The sequence below is a fragment of the Nerophis ophidion genome, linkage group LG27 (assembly GCF_033978795.1).
Source record: "Nerophis ophidion isolate RoL-2023_Sa linkage group LG27, RoL_Noph_v1.0, whole genome shotgun sequence".
NCBI lineage: Eukaryota > Metazoa > Chordata > Actinopteri > Syngnathiformes > Syngnathidae > Nerophis > Nerophis ophidion.
In genome coordinates this window covers 23721680-23744672 of record NC_084637.1, presented here as the reverse complement: position 1 = coordinate 23744672, position 22993 = coordinate 23721680, and the positions used below count along the sequence as shown (strand labels likewise).

The window sequence follows — 22993 nt, the reverse complement described above, 5'->3', positions numbered from 1 at the left end:
CTGAATTAGGTCAACATTTTTCGACCCGTATGTACAGTCACCGTGTGCTCGGAGAAGAGGTAGGATTAAATATAAGTTTTACTTCTTAATATTCCTTTTCAGATTTGTTGAAAGGTGCAAATGGAACCATGTGATGTTACTTGACGTAAACATGTCTGTAACAAATACATCAAAACCATAGCCGCGTGTGTAATGACTAACATTTACATAACATTTTGTAGATGGCATTGCATGTCTTGTCTTGTTCTATTCTGTCTTTTGAACGTACAAGTCAATGTCTTGTTTTTAGTGTGAGGTTTAACTGTTGTGTTTATTTTGTGTCATTGTGAAGTTTTTTGTACCTGAAAATCAGATATCCCGGCCCCCCAGACACATTTTTTCCTCTAAATCTGCTCCCCAGGTCAAAATAATTGCCGAGTGTGACCGTGTGTGACCGTGTGTGACCGTGTGTCTTGGCTACCACTCTTTACCGCATCTCTCCATGAACCCCGAAAAAAACATCCGACCAGGAGCGTTGGGCTGCAGTGCATTGTGGGTAGGCGAGTCTTGTACATGATCATGTTCTGTCGGTTCGTTTGCAAAATAAACCAGAGAACACAACTCAGCTTTGATACAAAATGAAAGTAAAAAATAAGACTGAGAAGATCAAAATGATTGTCAAAGCAGCAGCAAAGTTGTTGAAAGAACTATCTTGGGACCGGGTGCAAGCTGTACTACGGAGAGTAGACGTGACGGAGTCATGTTACCACATTCCAACACCCTGTTAATTGTCCGGTGGAATGCCAGAAGTTTGATAGCAACCGAACATGAATTAAAGGGATATATTAAAAATATGAAAACTAAACCACATATAATTTGTATTCAAGAAACAGGGCTGAAGCCAAAATTAAACTTTATAATAAAAGGATATATAACGATTCGTAAAGATAGGAATGAAGGGTAAAGAGGCTGATGTGCCACATTTATTAAAGAAGATGTAGTCACGGGTAAAGAAACAGCAGAACCTTTAGCAAAAACATTTGTTAAAGTGCACAGTAATGATAATTTGAGAAATGTGGAAAAACAAAAGAGAGAAAAACAATGAGTTTAAATATTGGGGAAATGATGGAAGACAACGATAATAGCTTTACCAACACTATGGATATGACATTTTCTTTGAATGAAATGGTTCGAATTTTGAAAAAGGTTAAAAATACGTCACCGGGGAAAGACCTAGCGGGTTATCAAATGATCAAAAACTTAGGTAGCATCGTCAAAGAAGTGGTCTTGAAATGATATGACAGGATATATGAAGAAGGAGAATGACCGGCAGAGGGGAAAATTAGCGGTAACAATTCTAATATGCAAATCAGGGTAAGACCCGGAAGAGGCAGGAAATTATAAATTTGGGGAAAAGTAATGGAAAAAAAAAAAAAGATTAATGAAAGACTAGTATATTATTTAGAGTCAAAAGAAATAATCAAAAAAACTAACAAAGTGGTAAATAATGTTCAAGACTGGGGAACGGCTTGAGGTTTAAGATTCTCTGTTGGAAAGACAAAAGTCATACATTTTACAAAGACAAAAGTACAAAACAAGCTCCAAATAAAAACTCTAAGGTGAAAATATAGAAGAGGTACAAGTATTTAAATATTTAGGAATATGGTTTGATAAAAATATGAACTAGTCAACCCACATCAGCAAAATAGATTTGATTAGATTAGATTAGATAGTACTTTATTTATTCCTTCAGGAGTGTTCCTTCCGGAAAATAAAAAAAAAAGGGGAAAAAGTAAAAAGGTGTTAAATATAATGAGGGCTTTGAGGGGTAATGATTGGGGGGCTGATAGGTTAACGTTGAAAACAATACATGTATATATTTATAACTTTAATTCCATCTGTTATTGATTACGGATGCATTATTTACCAATCTGCTTCAAAAACATGACTTGGGAAAATAGACCGGATCCAGTCACAGGCTTTAAGGTTATGTCGTGGAGCTACTACATCAACCCTAGTGCCAGTATTACAAGTAAAAATGAACGAAAAACCTTTGGACAAGAGGAGAGATCAACTCTCAGCAGTTTATCGGGCAACTTTAAAAGGATCCAAGCAAGGATATCCGACTTGTCCAGTGCTACCAAACTGCCAAGAAAAAAGAGAAAACAAAAAAGAATAGTTTTGGGTGGATTATAGGAGACATATGTAATAAAGTTAAAATCGACAATATTAAAGTTAGTCCTACAGTACCAATGCCTGCAATACCGCCGTGGATGTTTGATAACCCAAAAGAAAACATGCAATTACTAAAGAATAGAAATTTAAATAGTTACCGGATAGAAAAATGGATTGAGATATGATATATACGGATGCATCAAAAACTATTAAAAAAAAATAAAGGTAAGAGCTGTAGCAGTTATCCCACAAGGAAACATAGTATTAAATAAAATAATCAGTAAAAAAAACTATCTGTTTTTTACGGGGGAATTGGTAGCAATTTATATGGCAGTTAACTGGATAGAGGAAAACAAAGCAAGGAAAGTAGTTGTGTGCTCGCAGTCCAACAGATGAGCATAAAAAAAACATAGCATCAGAAACAAGACAAGATTTAGTTTATGAAATAGTTCAGGCAATCTATAGAATAAATAAAGCGGGAGGTGTGGTAACATTTCTTTGGGTTCCTTGGAAGATATTGTAGGATGGAATTCACAACACATAGGATATAAAGCATTATACACGTATTTAAAAAACATTGGGTTAAATAAAAGAATATAGAGTAGGGATCCATCTTGGTCCACACTCCATTTCAACCAGAAGGTTGCTTGGCGGAAACAACCGCCCACCTCCGGAATCAGTCCCCGCCCATTCCCCTTAGGCGCGAAATTCATTTGAGCGAAAGACATTAGAGTGAGAGGAGCTCTTTAAAGCTCCTGAGAATCTTAAAAAGCTTACAGAAAACGAGAAAAACTTACAGCGGGTGCCTGTCGGACATTCACCGTCGTTTTCGATGATTTCCCCTCGGAGCAAGGATTCGATGTCTGGAGTCTTTGGCGCAATCAAGCCTTCTCCTCTGCCTGGAACGGCCGTTGACGGACCCGCCAGCGTTAAGGGAGACGAGCGAGCCGGAGATGTAAACGGAAAATCTGTAAGTAAATATATGTATATATGTATTGTATACCGCATGTTTTTTTCTTGTAAAATGAGAATCATTTGACTCACCAGACTGCGATTGTGTTAAAACGATCGCGTTAGGATCTTACGGCAATTCCTCTATGAAACAAAATAATGAATACACATAATATTAAATAATTTGAAGGTTTAAACACACCTCGATAATCATCTTCCAACTTTGTAAGATCGTTTAAACAAAGTTCTTCGTCTTTCACTTCGTCGTCATCGGCTGGTAAAAAAAAAATAGTATTACAACGTCGTACACGTGCAATGCTTTTAACGTTTAAATGCTTAAACGGAGTTAAACCATTGTCTAATAACGTGGTATAGCAGAGGTAATGGGGTGTGTGTGTGTGTGTGTGCGTGCGTGCGTGCGTGAGTGCGTGTGTGTGTGCGTGCGTGCGTGCGTGTCCTGTTGTTTCAAACGATCGTAAACATTTAAACTGTCAAATGGCTGGTCAGTAAAAACTGAACCCTCCTTTGTCCCCCAAACTGACCTGTTGTTTCAAACGATCGTAAAGGTCAGTTGCTAGGTGACACTGTGTTCTGCGATAGTTTTTTCCATCTGTTTAAATATGTTTTCGTGAGGTATGGAAGTTGTTTCAAACGATCGTAAACATTTAAACTGTCAAATGGCTGGTCAGTAAAAACTGAACCCTCCTTTGTCCCCTCTTCTGGTCTTAACAATGTGTGCGTACGAATGTGTGTGGGTGTGTGTGTGTGTGCGTGTGTGTGCGTGTGTGTGTGTGCGTGTGTGTGTGTGCGTGTGTGTGTGTGTGTGTATGTGTGTGTGTGTGTGTGTGTGTGTGTGTGTGTGCGTGTGTGTGCGTGTGCGTGTCCACCAAAAACTTCCCAATCCACGGTAGATAACAATGAAAATATCGAGAAAGGGCTTCCGTCTCTTCTTTCTTTTAGCTGAAATAAGCAGATATCACCCATTTCGTATCTGAATACAAATACAAAAGATCCCTCCATCCCGTACGCTTCCAAGTCCCATTTCTCACGCAAAGACTCGGTCGGCGGCATCTGAATACGATTTAGAAACACTCGACTTTTTTGCGGAGCGTCAATGTAAGTTTTATTATTTTTATAAATCGACACAGGCGTTTCACTAATCATGACCGAATCGAACAAAGTCTTTACGCTAACGTATAAAGCTCCAAATAATGACTAAGCCTTACACCGCCCTTTTGTACCCCTCCTCTGCGTGTGTGTGTGTGTGTGTGTGAAGTGCGTGCGTGTCCACATCTCCACACGTAACATTCCCAGCCATCAATACATCGAAATCTGGAAGTTGTTTCAAACGATCGTAAACATTTAAACTATCAAATATATGGTCACATGCTGCTCAGATGACATTGATTTCTTAAAAAACTGAACCCTCCTTTGTTCCCTCGTCAGGTCTTAACTCCACCCTCTTCCTGGTTTAACCACTCCCACCGCAGGTCTTAACTCTGCCCTCTTTCTGTTTAAAACTCCACCCTCTTCCTGGTTTAACCACTCCCACCACAGGTCTTAACTCTGCCCTCTTTCTGGTTAAAACTCCACCCTCTTCCTGGTTTAACCACTCCCACCGCAGGTCTTAACTCCACCCTCTTCCGGGGTAAGCCACACCCACTTGACCTTGACATTTGACCCTGACCTTTGACTTTGACCTTTGACTTTGACCCCTCATAAATCATTGACCTTTGATTTATGAGGGGTCATAAATCATTGATTTATGAGGGGCCATAAATCACTTTTTGACTAAAGGTATCCCCTTAACTTCTCTCTGGTATACCCTAGACAAGTCACCACCTCATCACAGGGCCAACACAGATAGACAGACAACATTCACACTCACATTCATACACTAGGGCCAATTTAATGTTGCCAATCAACATATCCCCAGGTGCATGTTTTTTTGCCGACAACCCTTTAATGTCAACAAAATATGTAGACAAATCAAAGTCATCAGATCCTGGTTCACACCTCATTATTGCTAAGTAGAGCAAAACGTCAACATAACTGTATAGTTACACAGCATTAAAACATACAGAGAGTTACTCCCTGTTGAGTGCAAAGTAGGCCTCGAAATAAAAGCATGGCATTACTAGCCATTTATTACATTTGTTTTATTGTTAGCCACCACAAGATTAGTGCACGATAAAATAAAGTTCCTGCTTTGCCAGCTTCCATGTTCCGTCCTTTCTGCTTCTTCAACGTTCTCCCCACGCCGCCATCTGCTCTCTTCATCTCCGGGGCTCAAAAACGCCTTCTCGACGTAACGTCGCTGAGAAGCACAGCAGGGACAAGGAGTTTCTCAGGTCTGTTAAACGATTGCAGATTCAGACCAGCAAGATGCAGGAGGTGAGCCTGTTGCGCGAGCAGCAGGAGGCGCGGGCGGCCGAGTTGCAGCAGAGTCGAGCGGAGCAGGAGAAGCTTCTGGCACAGAGAGACGACCTGGACTCGCAGCTTCAGGTGTGCGCACGTGTTGAGCTCCTACGCCGACACCGGGCCGACAAGTCATATTTCTTTCTGTCTGCAGGAGTCCAGTTTTGCAAACAGGAAGTTGTTGGAGCAGTTAACCGAAGAAGGGCAAGAGAAGGATAAGCTGCTGAGAGAGCTGGATGAGACCAAGAAGGTACATACACACTTTAAAGCGTTTCCTGATTAATTAGCATTTGTAGCCTCATGTTGGAGCCAATCTTGGAACCAAAAAAGGGCCTTATGATAGACTGACCATACATCCTCTTTTCCCCGGACATGTCCTCTTTTACAGGACTGTCCGGGGTGTCCGGGCGGATATTCCTAAATATCTCAAATGTCCGGCGTTTTGTGTCAAGGTTGCGTGTACAAACCCCGTTTCCATATGAGTTGGGAAATTGTGTTAGATGTAAATATAAACGGAATACAATGATTTGCAAATCCTTTTCAACACATATTCAGTTGAATGCACTACAAAGACAAAGTATTTGATGTTCGAACTCATAAACATTGTATTTTTTTTTTGCAAATAATAATTAACTTAGAATTTCATGGCTGCAACACGTGCCAAATTAGTTGGGAAAGGGCATGTTCACCACTGTGTTACATCACCTTTTCTTTTAACAACACTCAATAAATGTTTGGGAACTGAAAAAACTAATTGTTGAAGCTTTGAAAGTGGAATTCTTTCCCATTCTTGTTTTATGTAGAGCTTCAGTCGTTCAACAGTCCGGGTTCTTGTTGTCGTATTTTACGCTTCATAATGCGCCACACACTTTCGATAGTAGCATCCGGGGGCCAGGAAAGTACCCGCACTCTTTTTTTACGAAGCCACGCTGTTGTAACACTTGTCTTGCTGAAATAAGCAGGGGCGTCCATGATAACGTTGCTTGGATGACAACATATGTTGTTCCAAAACCTGTATGATCCTTTCAGCATTAATGGTGCCTTCACAGATGTGTAAGTTACCCATGCCTTGGGCACTAATACACCCCCATACCATCACAGATGCTGGCTTTTGAACTTTGCGCCTATAACAATCCGAATGGTTGTATTCCTCTTTGTTCTGGAGGACACCACGTCCTCTGTTTCCAATTATAATTTGAAATGTGGACTCGTCAAACCACAGAACACCTTTCCACTTTGCATCAGTCCATCTTAGGTGAGCTCGGGCCCAGCCAAACCGGTGGCGTTTCAGGATATTGTTGATAAATGTGTTTGGCTTTGCATAGTAGAGTTTCAACTTGCACTTACAGATGTAGCGACCAACTGTAGTTACTGACAGTGGTTTTATGAAGTGTTCCTGAGCACATGTAGTGATATCCTTTACACACTGATGTCGGTTTTTGGTGCAGTACCGCCTGAGGGATCAAAAGTCCGTAATATCATCGCTTATCTGAAGTGGATGTTGTAGTCCGAGGATGTTGTAGTCGTAATGATTTGTGCAGTCCTTTGAGACATTTGTGATTTGGGGCTATATAAATAAACATTGATTGATTGATTGATTGATTGATTTCTCCGGATTCTCTGAACTTTTTGATGATTTTACGCACCGTAGATGGTAAAAAACCTTAATACCTTGCAATAGATCGTTGAGGTGTATTTATACTGAAATAAATACACCTACAACTTATTAAATAAAAACATAGAAGAAACTACCAGCAGCGGTAAAGTTTAGCTCCATGAAGGAAAGAAGAAAGTGAATGAATGTTTATAAATGAATACATTTCCATATGCATACAAATTTGTCTTCTTTTTATATTATTTATTTCAATGAATTAAGTAACGTTTATGACAAACTTTTTCCAAAACACAGTATATAATGTGAGATATAACAGGACAGTGCATAAGTTTATCATCTGTTTTCAAAATGCTTACAAAAAAGTGGGACTCCAAAAATTTACGGTGGGACCTCATTTTTATGACTTGATGGGGTCCATGGGACCCCATTTTGAAATTTCATAGCCCCAACATTGCTGTCAACAGAGGAGGAAAAAATCCTTTATTTAAATAAATATATTATTTATAAAGAAATTTCAAGTATCATTTGCAAATTTTCACTTAGTCTTGCTGCCCGCCTTGGCACACATATATGTGTCCTCTTTTTGGGATTTCAGAATATGGTCAGCCTACCTTATGAAGATCTCATTTAGTGATGCTAATGTTAGCATGATAATATAAGAGATGTTAGTATACTTCACAGATGGCGGCAAGAATCACATTTTATGATTTTTAGTTTTAAGCATACAAAACTAGCCAAAAGGCGAGCAAAAATGTCAGCAAGCCAACATTCTAACCAAACCAAACCCCGCCTCCCTGCATGAGTTGGTTGAGGTGGTGTATATTGAAGCCCGAAAGAGTTAAGGCTGCAAGGTGTTCTGGGTATTTGTTCTGTTGTGTTTATGTTGTGTTACGGTGCGGATGTTCTCCCAAAATGGGTTTGTCATTCTTGTTTGATGTGGGTTCACAGTGTGGCGCATATTTGTAACAGTGTTAAAGTTGTTTATACAGCCACCCTCAGTATGACCTGTATGGCTGTTGACCAAGTATGTCTTGCAGTCACTTTCGTGTGTCTGCAGAAACCTTATACAATATGTGGCTGGGCCGGCACACAAAGGTAGATGCGATGACATGTTGTAGAGGACGCTAAAGGCAGTGCTATCATGGTACGCCCTTAATATTGTTGGCCGGGTGAAACTCGGGACAAATTCGGGAGAATGGTTGCCTCGGGAGATCGTCGGGAGGAGCATTGAAATTTGGGAGTCTCCTGGAAAAATCGGGAGGATTTTGCAAGTATGTTGTTAGAGCGGGAAAGTAATTCAAAGAAGGTGAATTCGTTAAAAAGTGTATGTTAGATTTTTTCAAGAAATATTTTCTCGCGGCCCAGCCTCACCCAGTTTCTGCATCCAGTGGCCCCCACGTAAATTGAGTTTGAGACCCCTGCTTAAAATCATCAGCCCGGAGGTTGGGTCTTGGGCGCAGTTGGGTGTTCCAACAGGACAATGACACCAAACACACATCAAAAGTGGTAAAGGAATGTTTAAATCGGGCTAGAATTAAGATTTTAGATTGGCCTTCCTAAAGTTCTGACTTAAATGTGTGGACAATGCTGAAGAAACAAGTCCATGTCAGATAACCTACACTATTAGCTGAATTGCACCAATTTTATCAAGAGGAGTGGTCAAAAATTCAACCAGAAGTTTGCCAGAAGCTTGTGGATGGCTACCAAAAGCTCCTTAGTGCAGTATAACTTGCCAAGGGACATGTAACCAAATATTAACATTGCTGTATGTATACTTTTGACCCAGCAGATTTTGTCACATTTAAGTAGACCCATAATAAAATAATAAATAAACAAACTTCATGAATGTTTTTTGTGACAAACAAGTATGTGCTCCAATCACTATATCACAAAAAAATATGAGTTGAAGAAAGTATTGGAAACTCAAGACAGCCATGACATTGTTCTTTACAAGTGTATGTAAACTTTTGATCATGACTGTGTGTGTGTGCGTGTGTGCGTGTCTGCGTGTGTGTGTGTGCGTGTGTGCGTGCGTGTGTGCGTGTGTGTGTGTGTGTGTGTGTGCGCGTGTGCATGTGTGTGTGTGTGCAATAATGTGTGTATATATATAAATAAATACAACTCCATATACATATGTGTGTGTGTGTGTGTGTGTGTGTGTGTGTGTGTGTGTATATATATATATATATATATATATATATATACATACACGCACACACACACATATGTAGTTGTATTTTATTCAATTTTACTTGTGGGGGAAACAGTATTTGATGTATTTGTAAAACCCAATAAAGTTTGGGGGAAAATCGGTGGCATTCTAACATTAGCATGCTTAACATAATACAAGAGACATTAGCAATTAGCTAAAATGCTAGCAAAAACATTAGCATGATAACATGAGCATGCTAATTTAAGAGATGTTAGCAAACGTCCAAGTATCAAAATTCATGATTTTTAGGTTTATATATACAAAATTAGCTAAAAGGTTAGCATGTGTGCTTTTGGTTTGTCACAAAGTGTTCTGACTTTTGGTAATTTTGAATCCTGCTTTGTGCTCCTTAGATGATAATATTTTTGTTTCTACTATTGGCATAAATGACTGGGTTTAGACATGGCTAAATTAATAAATAATTGTATGCGTGTGTGTAGATATCAGAGAAGAGGAAGACCATGTTGGACGATATGGCCATACAGCTGAACCAGGAGAAGTCTGACCACAAGGAGGCGCTGTCAGACCTCAAACTGCAGCATGAGAAGGAGGTGAGTTAGAATGATGATGTAATAATCATGCTGAAGAATCCATAAAGAGAAAACTGTGGCTGTGTCTCAAATGGAATACTCCCATCAGTACACTCCAAGAAGTACACTATGTACTCAGTTCCGGATGAAGCACATTTACTTCATGTCGAAGCACACTTACCAAAACAGTCGCAATGTTTCTCATCTTCTTCAACTTATCTCCTTTCATTTTTTTTTTTTTTTTTTTTTGCAGAAGGTCCTTAAAAGCAGTAACCTCGATAAAAAAAAATTGGCCACAATCAAACGTCTACTGTAGAGGACGCTGCTTCTCCAAAATACACAAAATAAGACTCATAGTTAAGGGTCCCTAGCTTTCTGAATATGCGGCCCCCAAAACAACTCAGTTGAATATCCCTGCCATATTGTATTTGAACGTCCAACAATACATTAATTGCGATTGATTTAGAGCGACTAAAACCAGTCAGAAAAGCTAATAACGGATTTTACTGGAGCTCCTATTATGTTTACATTCAGAGCAGCCATCCTTTTTTTTTCAACATTTGTTCATTGAACTTTTGATTTAAAGTAAGCAGTCTAGAAATACAATTATCCATCCATCCATTTTCTACCACCTATTCCCTTTTGGGATCGTGGGGGGCGCTGGCGCCTATCTCAGCTACAATCGGGCGGAAGGCAGGGTACACCCTGGACAAGTCGCCACCTCATCGCAGGGCCAACACAGATAGACAGACAACATTCACACTCACATTTAAACACAAATATTATTTTTTCTACCTGGAAATTTTATAAGAAATAAAGGAAATTAATTAGAAAAAAAGAAGAAAAAGAGCAGTCATCTCTAAAAAAAACAAAAAACATTTGCCAATTGGATTTTTGACATATACGGTCCAAAAATACATTTGAACACATTTTTTTGTCCCTCAAACAAGTAACACACAACAATTATATATAAAATAAAATACTAATATTAAACTTTAAAAAAAGAGAAGCTGTCTTTTTTTTAAGCATTTGCCAATCGGATTTTTGACATACAGTATGCAGTCCAGAAATACAATTAAACACATGTCAAATATTATTTTTTTTCTCCCGAGTAAGCCACAAAAATTATATATAAAATCAAAATTATTAACTAAAAAAAAAGGGGGGGACAGCCATGTTTTTATTTTATATTTGAAAATTAGATTTTAGACATCTTCAGTGCAATATTACATTTACACACATTTTAAATATCTTTTTTTCTTTCCCAAACAAGTAACCCTCCAAAAAATATATATAAAATCAAAATATTTAACTAAAAAAAAGGGGGGGGGGCAGCCATCTTTTTTTTTAAACATTTGATATTTGGATTTTTGACATACCGTATTTCCTTGAATCGCCACAGGGCATATAGTATGCGACTTCCTTGAATTACTGCTGGGTCAAACTCGCTTCCCAAAATAATTACCGCATGCTTAGTATTACCGCCTGGTCAGACTCGTGACGTCACGAGTGACACTTCCGCTGTCATCATTTTCAAAATGGAGGAGGCTGATTTCAATACCGGTAATTTGAAATCGCATAAAGGGAAGAAGATTAAAAGCTATTCAGTAGGATTTAAGGTCCAAGCTTACATCACACTAAATTTTTTACTGCATGTCTTTGGTAAGTGCCGGACCGAGAAGAGGTTTTAAAATAATTAATGCATGCTTACTTTTACCGCATGCCTTTGGTAAGCGCAGGAGTGATAAGAGGTTTTAAATTAATTAGCGCCCCGGCGGCAATTCAAGGAAATACGGTATAGAGTCCAGAAATACGATTAAACACATGTCAAATATTAAATTTTTTCTCCCCCTAACAAGCAACTCACAAAACTAATCTATAAAATAGAATAAAAACAATAAACTTAAATAAAAGAGCAGTCTTTTTTTTTTTTCTTACACATTTGCAAATTCGATTTTTGCCATATACAGGCAGCATGGTTGTATAAGGGTTAGTGCATGTGCCTCAAAATACGAAGGTCCTGAGTTCAATCCCGGGCTCGGGATCTTTCTGTGTGGATTTTGCATGTTCTCCCCGTGAATGCGTGGGTTCCCTCCGGGTACTCCGGCTTCCTCCCACTTCCAAAGACATGCACCTGGGGATAAGTTGATTGGCAACACTAAATTGGCCCTACTGTGTGAATGTGAGTGTGAATGTTGTCTGTCTATCTGTGTTGGGCTCTGTGAGGAGGTGGCGACTTGTCCAGGGTGTACGCCGCCTTCCGCCCGATTGCAGCTGAGATAGGCTCCAGCGCCCCCCGCACCCCCGAAAGGGACAAGGGGTAGAAAATGGATGGATTTTATGCATATACAGTCCAGAAATACAATCAAACACATGTCAAATATTCTTTTTTTTCCCCCCCAAACAAGTAACCCACATAAAATATATATAAAATTCTATAATTCTATAAAATTCTATATATGGGACGGCGTGGCGCAGTGGGAGAGTGGCCGTGCGCAACCCGAGGGGCCCTGGTTCAAATCCAACCTAGTACCAACCTCGTCACGTCCGTTGTGTCCTGAGCAAGACACTTCACCCTTGCTCCTGATGGGTTCTAGTTGGCGCCTTGCATGGCAGCTCCCTCCATCAGTGTGTGAATGTGTGTGTGAATGGGTAAACGTGGAAGTAGTGTCAAAGCGCTTTGAGTACCTTGAAGGTAGAAAAGCGCTATACAAGTACAACCCATTTATCATTTATTTATAAAAATAATAAAATAAAAGGGCTTCACGGTGGCAGAAGGGTTAGTCGTCTGCCTCACAATACAAAGTAGTCTGGGGTTCAATTTATATTTCTGTGTGGAGTTTGCATGTCCTCCCCGTGAAAGTGTGGTTTCCCTCCGGGTACTCCGGCTTCCTCCCACCTCCAAAGACATGCACCTGGGGATAGGTTGATTGGCAACACTAAATTGGCCCTAGTGTGTCAATGTGAGTGTGAATGTTGTCTATCTGTGTTGGCCCTGCGATGGGGTGGAGACTTGTCCAGGGTGTACCCTGCCTTCCGCCCGATTGTAGCTGAGATAGGCGCCAGCGCCCCCCGCGACCCCGAAAGGGAATAAGCGGTAGAAAATGGATGGATGGATGGATGGATAATAAACTAAAAAGAAAAGGCAGCCATCTTTTTTTTAAACATTTGCAAATTAGATTTTTGACATATACAGTCCAAAAATACAATTAAACATAAGTCAAATATTCTTTTTTTTTCGCCTGAGTTGGCCACAAAAATTATATATAAAATCAAAATAATTATCTAAAAAAAAAAAGGGGGGAGAGCAGCCATCTTTTTTTTTAACATTTGCAAATTTGATTTTTGACATATACAGTGCATTAATATTATTACACACATGTCAAAAAAAAAAAATTCTACCCCACAAATGTGTAAGAAATAAAATTAAAATAACAAACTAGAAAAAAGAAGACAAAAAAGACCAGCCATCTTTAAAAAAAAAAATCAGACAGTGGAGTGAACCTCCGTTTTGTTTTACATTCCACCCTACATTGTTTTGTTAGTGTCTTACACGTCCAACTAGCAAACATACTTCAACTACCGTATTTCCTTGAATATTCGCCGGGGCGCTAATTAATTTAAAACCTTTTCTCACTCCTGCGCTTACCAAAAGCATGCGGTAAAAGTAAGCATGCGCTATTTATTTTAAAACCTCTTCTCACTTACCAAAACGCATGCAGTAAAAATTTGAGTGTGATGTAAGCTTGGACCTTAAATCCTACTGAATAGCTCTTAATCTTCTTCCCTTCATGCGAATTTGAAAATGATGACAGGGGAAGTGTCACTCGTGACGTCACGAGTCTGACATGCGCTAATTATTTTGCAAGCGAGTTTGACCCAACAGTAATTCAAGGCAGGCGCATACTTAATGCCCTGCGGCAATTCAAGGAAATACGGTATTTCTGAACGGCCATGGCCAAGAAACCTCAAACCTTGTGTGCCCTAGGTCCTCGGTGTGAGGGCCCGCTACGAGAAGGAGCTTCGTGGTCTTCACGAGGAGAAGAATCGCTCGGAGGAGGAGATCCGGCAGCAGCTCAGAGACGAGAAGGTGAACAGAAAAAGGAGGAGAAGACGACATGATGTCATCATGAAAGTGTTTGTGTTCCAGGCTCGCAGCAAAGACCTGGAGAGTCTTCTGGTGAAGGTGGAAGAACTTCACGCTCAGCTGCAGTCTATGGAAGGAACCAAAGGATGGTTGGAACAACAGCTCAATGAGGCCCAGGTTTGTGTGATGAATGTGCTAATCACTGACACTGCTCTGTCCTATCAAAGATGAGAACACAGTGTGTGTGTGCAGGAGAACACGGAGCGGTTGACTGCAGAACATCAGCAAGCTGTCAAAGTTCTACAAGACCAACACACACTTGATCTGCAGGTACACACACAATAGGATGTGTGCAATTCTTATACACACACACACACACACACACACGGTGAATACAGGAGTGTGTCTTTGTGCGTGTGTGTTGTAAAGCGAACATGCCTCACGTTGTGCTGCAGGCCAAGCAGGTGGAGGCGGAGGAGGTCCACCAGCAGCTGCTGGAGGTCCAGAAGCAACGCGACCAACACGATGAGGCCATCGTCAAACTTAAGCAGGTCACCAAACTATATGTTGACCAACTCAGGAGTTGTGCGTTTGTTTGTGTGTTTGTCGTCCACTGTGTTATATGTCTCAGTCCGTTAGCCACACACGTCATCAGCAAACATGTCTGCCACCTGCTCACAGCTCTTCTTCTTCTACAGGAGATCAAAGACACCGTGGATGGACAGAGGATTTTGGAGAAGAAAGGGAGTGCAGCGGTGAGTTTGTGTGTGTGTGTGTGTATGTTTGTGTGTGTGTGTATGTGTGTGTGTGTGTGTGTGTGTGTGTGTGTGTGTACATGTGTGCAAGTATGTGTACTTGTGTGTATGTCATAGGATAGATAGGAAAGAGCTGGTATCTCCACAATAACATCCAATCATTGAATATACATGCTTTTATTTGCACAACAATGATTGTTGTTTATTAACTCTCTCTCTCTCTGTGTGTGTGTGTGTGTGTGCGTGTGTGTGTGTGTGTGTGTGCGTGTGCGTGTGCGTGTGTGCGTGTGCGTGTGTGCGTGTGTGCGTGTGTGCACGTAGCTGAAGGACTTAAAGAGACAGTTGCACTTGGAGAGGAAGCGAGCAGACAAACTGCAAGAGAGACTTCAAGAGATTTTGACCAACAGCAAGACCAGAACAGGTACCAGTTTCAGTACTAATAACCAGTATCAGTACCAAGACTTATATCAGTACCAGTATTAATATCAGCACCAATACTATTATCCTTATCGGTACCAATACTATTATTTATATTAGTATCAGTACCAACACTTTTATCTGTATCATTTCTAATGCTAATATCAGTACCATTACCAATTTTAGTACCAATACTATTATCAGTATCAATACGAATATCAGTACCAAGGTTTGTCATGCTCTTCAGATATCGTGTACAGTGGGATCAAAACACTAGTTGCAGAATCTAATACACTAAACACCAAAAATACAAAAAAATTAATAGTGCTGATGTACATTATTTACAAGACAATAAGTTGCACAATAAGTTACAATAGTTATGGTTGAGGTATCCGTACAAGTAAAAGTACAGTAGTCAAATACAGTACCAGTGCAAGATCAAATAGTGTAACAGCTTATACAGTATAGGAAGCAACAAATATTAAGGTGTCTACAGTTTTTTGGCAGTTCAGTAGTGACACTAGTATGATCAAGGCTAATAGAACAGTATGACTGAGTAGTGACACTAGTATGAACAAGGCTAATGGAACAGTAGGACCTCTTTATACTCCTGTTTTTACATTATTTACAGTACAGGAAGCAACAAATATGAAGGTGTCTACAGTTCTTTGGCAGTTGAGTAGTGAGAGTAGTATGAACAAGGCTAATGGAACAGTATGACTTCTTTATACTCCTGTTTTTACATTATTTACAGTACAGGAAGCAGCAAATATTAAGGCGTCTACAGTTTTTTGGCAGTTGAGTAGTGACAGTAGTATGAACAAGGCTAATGGAACAGTATGACTTCTTTATACTCTTGTTTTTACATTACTGAATGAACAGTATTGTAGTCCGGTAATTACAATGCTAAGTAAAGTGATTCTTGTGCGTGCGATTTTGTGCAATTGTGATAAAGTGTTAATCAGCGATGCAATTGAGCAGTGTGATGGTTTGAGGAGAGAAGCTCCTCCTGAGTCTCTCCGTGTAGGCCATGATACTCCGGTAGCGCTTGCATGACTGCAGCAGTGAGAAGAGGCAGTTGCTTGGGTGACTAGAGTCCCTCACTATCCTCTTGGCCTTGGATCTACACCGCTTGGTGTAGATGTTGCAGATGGTTGGGAGCACACCTCCGCACTCTGCAGTCTGTTGCGGTCGTGTGCGGTGCTATGACCCAAACCAGGAGGGGATGTTTCCAGTCATGACACTCTCTGTTGTGCATGAGTAGAAGTTTCTGAGGATCTTGTGGTTTAGCTTGAACTTTCTGAGTCTCCTGAGGAAGTAGAGACCCTGTCGTGCCTTATTCACCACGTTGTCTATGTGTGTGGTACAGGACTGATATGGATACTACTATCCGTATCAGTACCAATACCAGTAGCAGTACAATACCAATAACAGTATCATTACCAATACCAGTATCGGTACTAAAACCAGTATCAGTACCAAGACTACTTTCCGTATCATGGTATCAGTACCAAAACTAGTATTCGTATCTCAGTATATGTACCGATGCCAGTATCCGTACCGATGCTAGTATCTATATCAGCATCAATACCAGTATTTGTATCAGTATCAATACCAATATCTGTATAAGTATCAATATGGGGGACGGGCGTGACGCAGGGGCAGAGTGGCCGTGCGCAACCCGAGGGTCCTTGGTTCAATCCCCACCTAGTACCAACCTCGTCACGTCCGTTGTGTCCTGAGCAAGACACTTCACCCTTGCTCCTGATGGGTGCTGGTTAGGGCCTTGCATGGCAGCTCCCTCCATCAGTGTGTGAATGTGTGTGTGAATGGGTAAATGTGGAAGTAGTGTCAAAGCGCTTTGAGTACCTAGAAGGTATCCATCCATTTTCTACCGCTTATTCCCTTTTGGGGTTGTGGGGGGCGCTGGCGCCTATCTCAGCTACAGTCGGGCGGAAGGCACTGTACACCCTGGACAAGTCGCCACCTCATTCACACTCACATTCACACACTAGGGCCAATTTAGTGTTGCCAATCAACCTATCCCCAGGTGGAGGAGGTGGGAGGAAGCCGGAGTACCCGGAGGGAACCCACGCATTCACGGGGAGAACATGCAAACTCCACATAGAAAGATCCCGAGCCTGGATTTGAACCCAGGACTGCAGGACCTTTGTATTGTGAGGCAGACGCACTAACCCCTCTGCCACCGTGAAGCCTACCTAGAAGGTAGAAAAGCGCCACACATTCACGGGGAGAACATGCAAACTCCACACAGAAAGATCCCAAGCCTGGATTTGAACCCAGGACTGCAGGACCTTCGTATTGTGAGGCAGACGCACTAACTAGAAGGTAGAAAAGCGCTATACAAGTACAACCCATTTATCATTATATCAGTACCAGTATCACTACCAATACTAGTATCCATACTAGTACCAATACCGATATCAATACGAATGCTAGTATCCATATCATGGTAACAGTTCCAATACCTGTGTCGATACAATACTAGTATCCGTACCAATACTTGTATCCATATCATGGTATCAGTTCCAATACCAGTGTCAGTACCAATAGTATTATCCGTATCATAGTACCAATACAAGTATCAGTACTAACATCTTTATCAGTACCAGTCTGACCCACTAGTGGTGACTATATAATGCGAGCTTGTCATTGTTGTGTGTGTCCAGTGGTGGTATATAAACTCTGCATCAGGAGTTCTTCCTCTGTCCGGAACCTTCTATTCAATATTTCATACAGTGCTTTAAATCTCTCTAACACGCACACACACACACACGCACGCACGCACACGCGCCCGCAAAGACACACACACACACACACACACACACACACACACACACACACACACACACACACACACACACACACACACACAGAGTATCATGTATAATCTATAAAGACAGATAAATGTTTAAAAAGCTTTTCTGGACAAAGCTGACAATCAGACATTTTTAAGTAGTCCACTTAGATACGTGTCTGGTGCCAGGAGTACCTGCCTAAAGGGGCGTGGTCTTGTCTCCAAGAGGAGCTATCCTGCTTTAAAGAGGTGGGGTTTGTCTCTTAGCTGTTATCTTGCCTTAAAGGGGTGGAGTCTTCTCTCAAAGGGTCCGTTGTTGTTCTTATAAGGGCGAGGTCTTGTCTCAAAGGGGTGTTGTCTTGCCCTAAAGGGGTGTGGTGTGTCTGTTATCTTGCTATAAAGGGGCGGGGTCTTGTCTGAAAGGGGTGTTGACATGTCTCAAAGGGGTGGGGTCGTGCCTCAAAAGGGTAGGGTATTATCTCACCGGGCAGGGTTTTGTCTCAAAAAGGCAGGTCTTGTCACAAAGAGGCGCGGTCTTCTCAAATTGATGTCTTGCCTTAAAGGGGCGTGGTTACGTCTCAAAGGAGCATTGTCTTGCCTTAAAGCAGCACTAAGTAACTTTTCAACCTTCATAAAATACTTTCATAACTTTTGGAATGATACTTGGACTTTGAACGTCACCTCTATCATGGCCTGAAGGGTCCTGTATCGCTTTCACTGGCACAAAACATTGTTGAGGAGGGTGGTAGGAACCATGCTACACAAAAAACTACAAATGTGATGGCTTGCTTTACAGCATACGACACTCCCCCTTTCCCAATATGTACAAAGACGGAGTTCCTTCCAAACGCCTGCGTGCCACCAGAAAACGATAAGAAGAAGAAGAATGCCTATGTGCAATTGCTCCTGTCATGGCAGAAGTTGCAAAACAACCAAAGAAATGAAAAGTTTTGTCTGAGGAGACAGAAATAAAAAAAAGGGAGTGAAGAATCAGAACTGGCCCGGCTTTCACTCGCTGGCATCAACTGAAAGACAAGGAGGGATTTTCGACCGATGCTGCCTTGGCTCTGTTCCTGCTGAAGTGACTTTTGATGCTCAAATCAAAGAAAAGAAAAAATATTCAGTCTAAGCCTCTGCCAAGGGGAGAAAAACTTCATAGCCATAGCACACATAAACATGTGTGCAAGTGAAACATCAAAGGACATTAAAAGAGCAGAGCTGATGCAACCAGCTGCCACTCCAGCAGTGCCACTTCTACACACAGCCACTAGTAAAACAACAACAACAAAAACAAAAAAATAATTAAGCAATACTATAAATTGGGCACACACGATTGCACCATGCATAGACAGGCAACCAAACAAAAAGATAAATTCAACACCTTCTGCGGTGCTCCACGCCATTGTCTGCTGGTGTGGGAGAAGTATGGCCAGAGACAGGAACAGCAACCAAGAGAGCTGACTCCACCCTCGGCCGCCCACTAACTCTCGGCCAGTTTCCAGTCTGCGTGGATGAGTGAGGACGGAGACCGAGGTGTCCGACTTATGCTCACACAGCCAAGACACCGTGAAGCTCAGCGCGAGCTACGCAGCATTGTCTCTTCAGCAGCATTTCCTCTCCTCCAGTCTCCCTAAATGGACCCTGGTGTGGTAGAGACCCAGCAGCTGGTCTCCATTGCCAAAAGGCTCCCGGGTGGCAGATCCAGAAGTTCACAAAAGCGCACCGCAGAAGTCACGAAAGTCGCACAGTCCCATACGGTCCCAAACCAAAAGGCACAAAAAACAAGAGGGAAAACATCAAGAACACGAAAGGATGATACAAGAGCAGAGAGCTCCTGCCACCAGCAGCCACTACAGCGGCGCCAATGAGTGTTGTTTTGCCTCAAAGGGGTGGAGTCTTGTCTCAAAATGGTGTAGTCTTGCCTTAAAGGGGCGGAGTCTTGTCTCAAAGGGGTGGAGTCTCAAAGATGATATCTTGCCTTAAAGGGGTGGGGTCTTGTCTCAAAGGGTGAGTGGGTGTTTTCTCAAAGGGGCGGTCTTGTCTCAAAAGGGTGTTGTCTTGTCTCAAAGGGGCGGTCTTGTTTCAAAGGGGGGTGGGGTCTTGTCTCAATCTTGCCTTAAAGGAGCGGTCTTTTCTCAAAGGGGCGGAGTCTTGTCTCAAAGGGGTGGAGTCTCAAAGATGATATCTTGCCTTAAAGGGGTGGGGTCTTGTCTCAAAGAGTGGGTGGGTGTTTTCTCAAAGGGGCGGTCTTGTCTAAAAAGGGTGTTGTCTTGTTTAACAGGGGCGGTCTTGTTTCAAAGGGAGGTGGGGTCTTGTCTCAGTCTTGCCTTAAAGGAGCGGTCTTTTCTCAAAGGGGCGGAGTCTTGTCTCAAAGGGGTGTAGTCTTGTCTCAAAAGGGCGGAGTCCTTTTTCAAAGGTGTGGTCTTGTCTCAAAGGGGTGTTGTCTTGTCTAAAAAGGAGGCGATGTTGTATAAAAGGGGTGATCTTGTTTCAAAGGGGGGTCTTGTCTCAAAGGGACGGGGTCTTGCCTTAAAGGAGCGGTCTTTTCTCAAAAGGGTGTCGTCCTGTCTTGAATGGGTGGAGTCTTGTCTCAAAGGGGTGGAGTCTCAAAGATGATATCTAGCCTTAAAGGGGTGGGGTCTTGTCTCAAAGGATGGGTGGGTGTTTTCTCAAAGGGGCGGTCTTGTCTAAAAAGGGTGTTGTCTTGTCTCAAAGGGGCGGTCTTGTTTCAAAGCGGGGTGGGGTCTTGTCTCAATCTTGCCTTAAAGGAGCGGTCTTTTCTCAAAGGGGCGGAGTCTTGTCTCAAAGGGGTGGAGTCTCAAAGATGATATCTTGCCTTAAAGGGGTGGGGTCTTGTCTCAAAGGGTGGGTGGGTGTTTTCTCAAAGGGGCGGTCTTGTCTAAAAAGGGTGTTGTCTCAAAGGGGCGGTCTTTTTTCAAAGCGAGGTGGGGTTTTGTCTCAGTCTTGCCTTAAAAGAGCGGTCTTTTCTCAAAGGGGCGGAGTCTTGTCTCAAAGGGGCGTAGTCTTGTCTCAAAAGGGCGGAGTCCTTTCTCAAAGGGGTGTTGTCTTGTCTAAAAAGGGGGCGATGTTGTCTCAAAGGGGCGGTCTTGTTTCAAAGGGGGGTCTTGTTTCAAAAGGCCGGGGTCTTATCTCAAATAGACTGCCTTTCCTTAAAGGGGTGTGGTAATTCCTCAATGACCACAAGGTGTTGTCAAAGAAGAGTGTTGTCTTGTCTCAAAGGGGTGATCTTGTTTCAAAGGGGGGTCTTGTCTCAAAGGGACGGGGTCTTGCCTTATAGGAGTGGTCTTTTCTCAAACAGGTGTTGTCTTGCCTTAAAGGGACGTGGTCTTGTCTCAAAGGGGCGGAGTCTTGTCTCGAAAGGGTGTTGTCTTGTCTAAAAAGGGGGTGTAGTTGTCCAAAAGGGGCGTTTTTTTTTACCAAAGTGGGGTCTTGTCCCAAAAGGACAAGATCTCAAATAGACGTTGTCTTGCCTTAAAGGGGTGTGGTCATTCCTCAAAGGGGTGTGGTCATTCCTCAAAGGGGTGTGGTCATGTCTCATAGGGACAGGGTCTTGTCTCAAAGAGGTGGGGTCTTGCCTTAAATAGACGTTGTCTTGCCTTAAAGGGGTGTTGTCTTGCCTTCATAGGGGTGTGGTCTTGCCTCAAAGGAGTGTAATTTTGTCTGAAAGGGGTGTGGTCTTGTCTTAAAGGATGTATGATCTTTTCTCAAAGGGGTGTGGTCTTGTCTTAAAGGGGCGGGCTCTTGTCGCAAATGGATGTTGTCTTGTCTCAGGGGTGTGGTCATGCCTTAAAGGACGGGGGTTTGTCTCAAAGGGGCGAGGTCTTGTCTCAAATAGACATTGTCTTGTCTTAAAGGGGTGTGGTCTTTCCCCAGAGGGGTGGGGTCTTGCCTTAAAGAAGGGGGTTTTCTCTCAAATACTTTGGTTTTGCCTTAAAAGAGCGGGGTCTTGTCTCAGACGCTGTCTTGCCTGAAAGGGGTGTGATCTTGATCCAAATGGGCGGGGCCTTGTTCAAAGCGGGCTTTCTCCTCAAAAATCCGCGGAGTCTTCCCCCTCAAAAATGGCGGGGTCTTCTCTCTCTGGGGTGTGGTTTAGCCTGCAGGGCCATGTTGTTTCCTTGTAACTAGAGGTGTGTTTGAGGTCCAGGGGGACTAACAGGAAGTGATGTTGTCCTCTTCCTGCAGGGCTGGAGGAACTGGTTCTGTCCGAGATCAACAGTCCAAGTCGCACACAGCAGACGGGAGACTCCTCCTCCGTCTCGTCTTTCTCCTACAGGGACATGATGAAGGAGAACCAGAGCGCCAACCCGGCCAAGGTGAGTGTCGTGCGTCGGTCACGTGATCGGCGACGTGTGTAAACGTTCCGTTCTCTGGCGATGGGCGTGGACAGTCGGGAGGAGGAAGTCCTCAGTGTCAGCGTGCAGCCGAGCTGTCCGACGACGAGCTGGGAGAATTATTCCAGAGGCTGGCTGAGGTCCAGCAGGAGAAGTGGATGCTGGAGGAGAAGGTGAGCTCCTTGCTCGTCTCTCATTGGCTGTCCAGCCTGTCACGTGACCACTGATGTGTGACTGACAGGTAAAACATCTGGAGGTGAGCTGCTCGTCCATGGCTGAGGACATCTGCAGGAAGAGCGCCATCATAGAGACATACGTCATGGACAGCCGCATAGGTGACACACACACAGGCAGTTTGCTTAAGTTGAAAAGGACTCCACCACACCACTTTTATAGGAGCTCATTAGCATAAAACTCCTAATCTCAAGTATGTCCTAAACGTGTGTTCATGTCCTACAACTAGGGGTGTAACGGTACACAAACATTTCGGTTCGGTACGTACCTCAGTTCAGAAGTCACGGTTGGGTTCATTTTCGGTACAGTACGAAAACAACAAAATATACATTTTTGGGTTATTTATTTACCAAATTTGAAAAATCTTCCACCAAAAATATTTTTCTTAGTGGAATATTTGATGTAAAGTAATCGGAACCTTGGATAGGTCAATAATTCATGATAACATTA

General features: G+C 42.3%; 1 protein-coding gene across 4 annotated transcripts in view; it reads left to right on the top strand.

Moving 5' to 3' along the window:
* The window catches only part of gripap1 (GRIP1 associated protein 1), a 61065-nt gene that overhangs the window by 33228 nt on the left and 4844 nt on the right, over nt 1-22993 (top strand). For 3 of the 4 annotated variants that reach the window (XM_061889271.1, XM_061889269.1, XM_061889272.1), the window contains 12 exons: nt 5476-5610; nt 5678-5773; nt 9791-9901; nt 13869-13970; nt 14031-14144; nt 14220-14297; nt 14423-14518; nt 14666-14722; nt 15044-15143; nt 22161-22291; nt 22366-22482; nt 22551-22644. In XM_061889271.1, coding sequence (XP_061745255.1) covers nt 5476-5610; nt 5678-5773; nt 9791-9901; nt 13869-13970; nt 14031-14144; nt 14220-14297; nt 14423-14518; nt 14666-14722; nt 15044-15143; nt 22161-22291; nt 22366-22482; nt 22551-22644 — 1231 coding nt within the window. Of the gene's footprint in view, nt 1-5475; nt 5611-5677; nt 5774-9790; nt 9902-13868; nt 13971-14030; nt 14145-14219; nt 14298-14422; nt 14519-14665; nt 14723-15043; nt 15144-22160; nt 22292-22364; nt 22483-22550; nt 22645-22993 lie in introns of all 4 variants that reach the window. The other variant, XM_061889270.1, reaches the window with a different exon arrangement.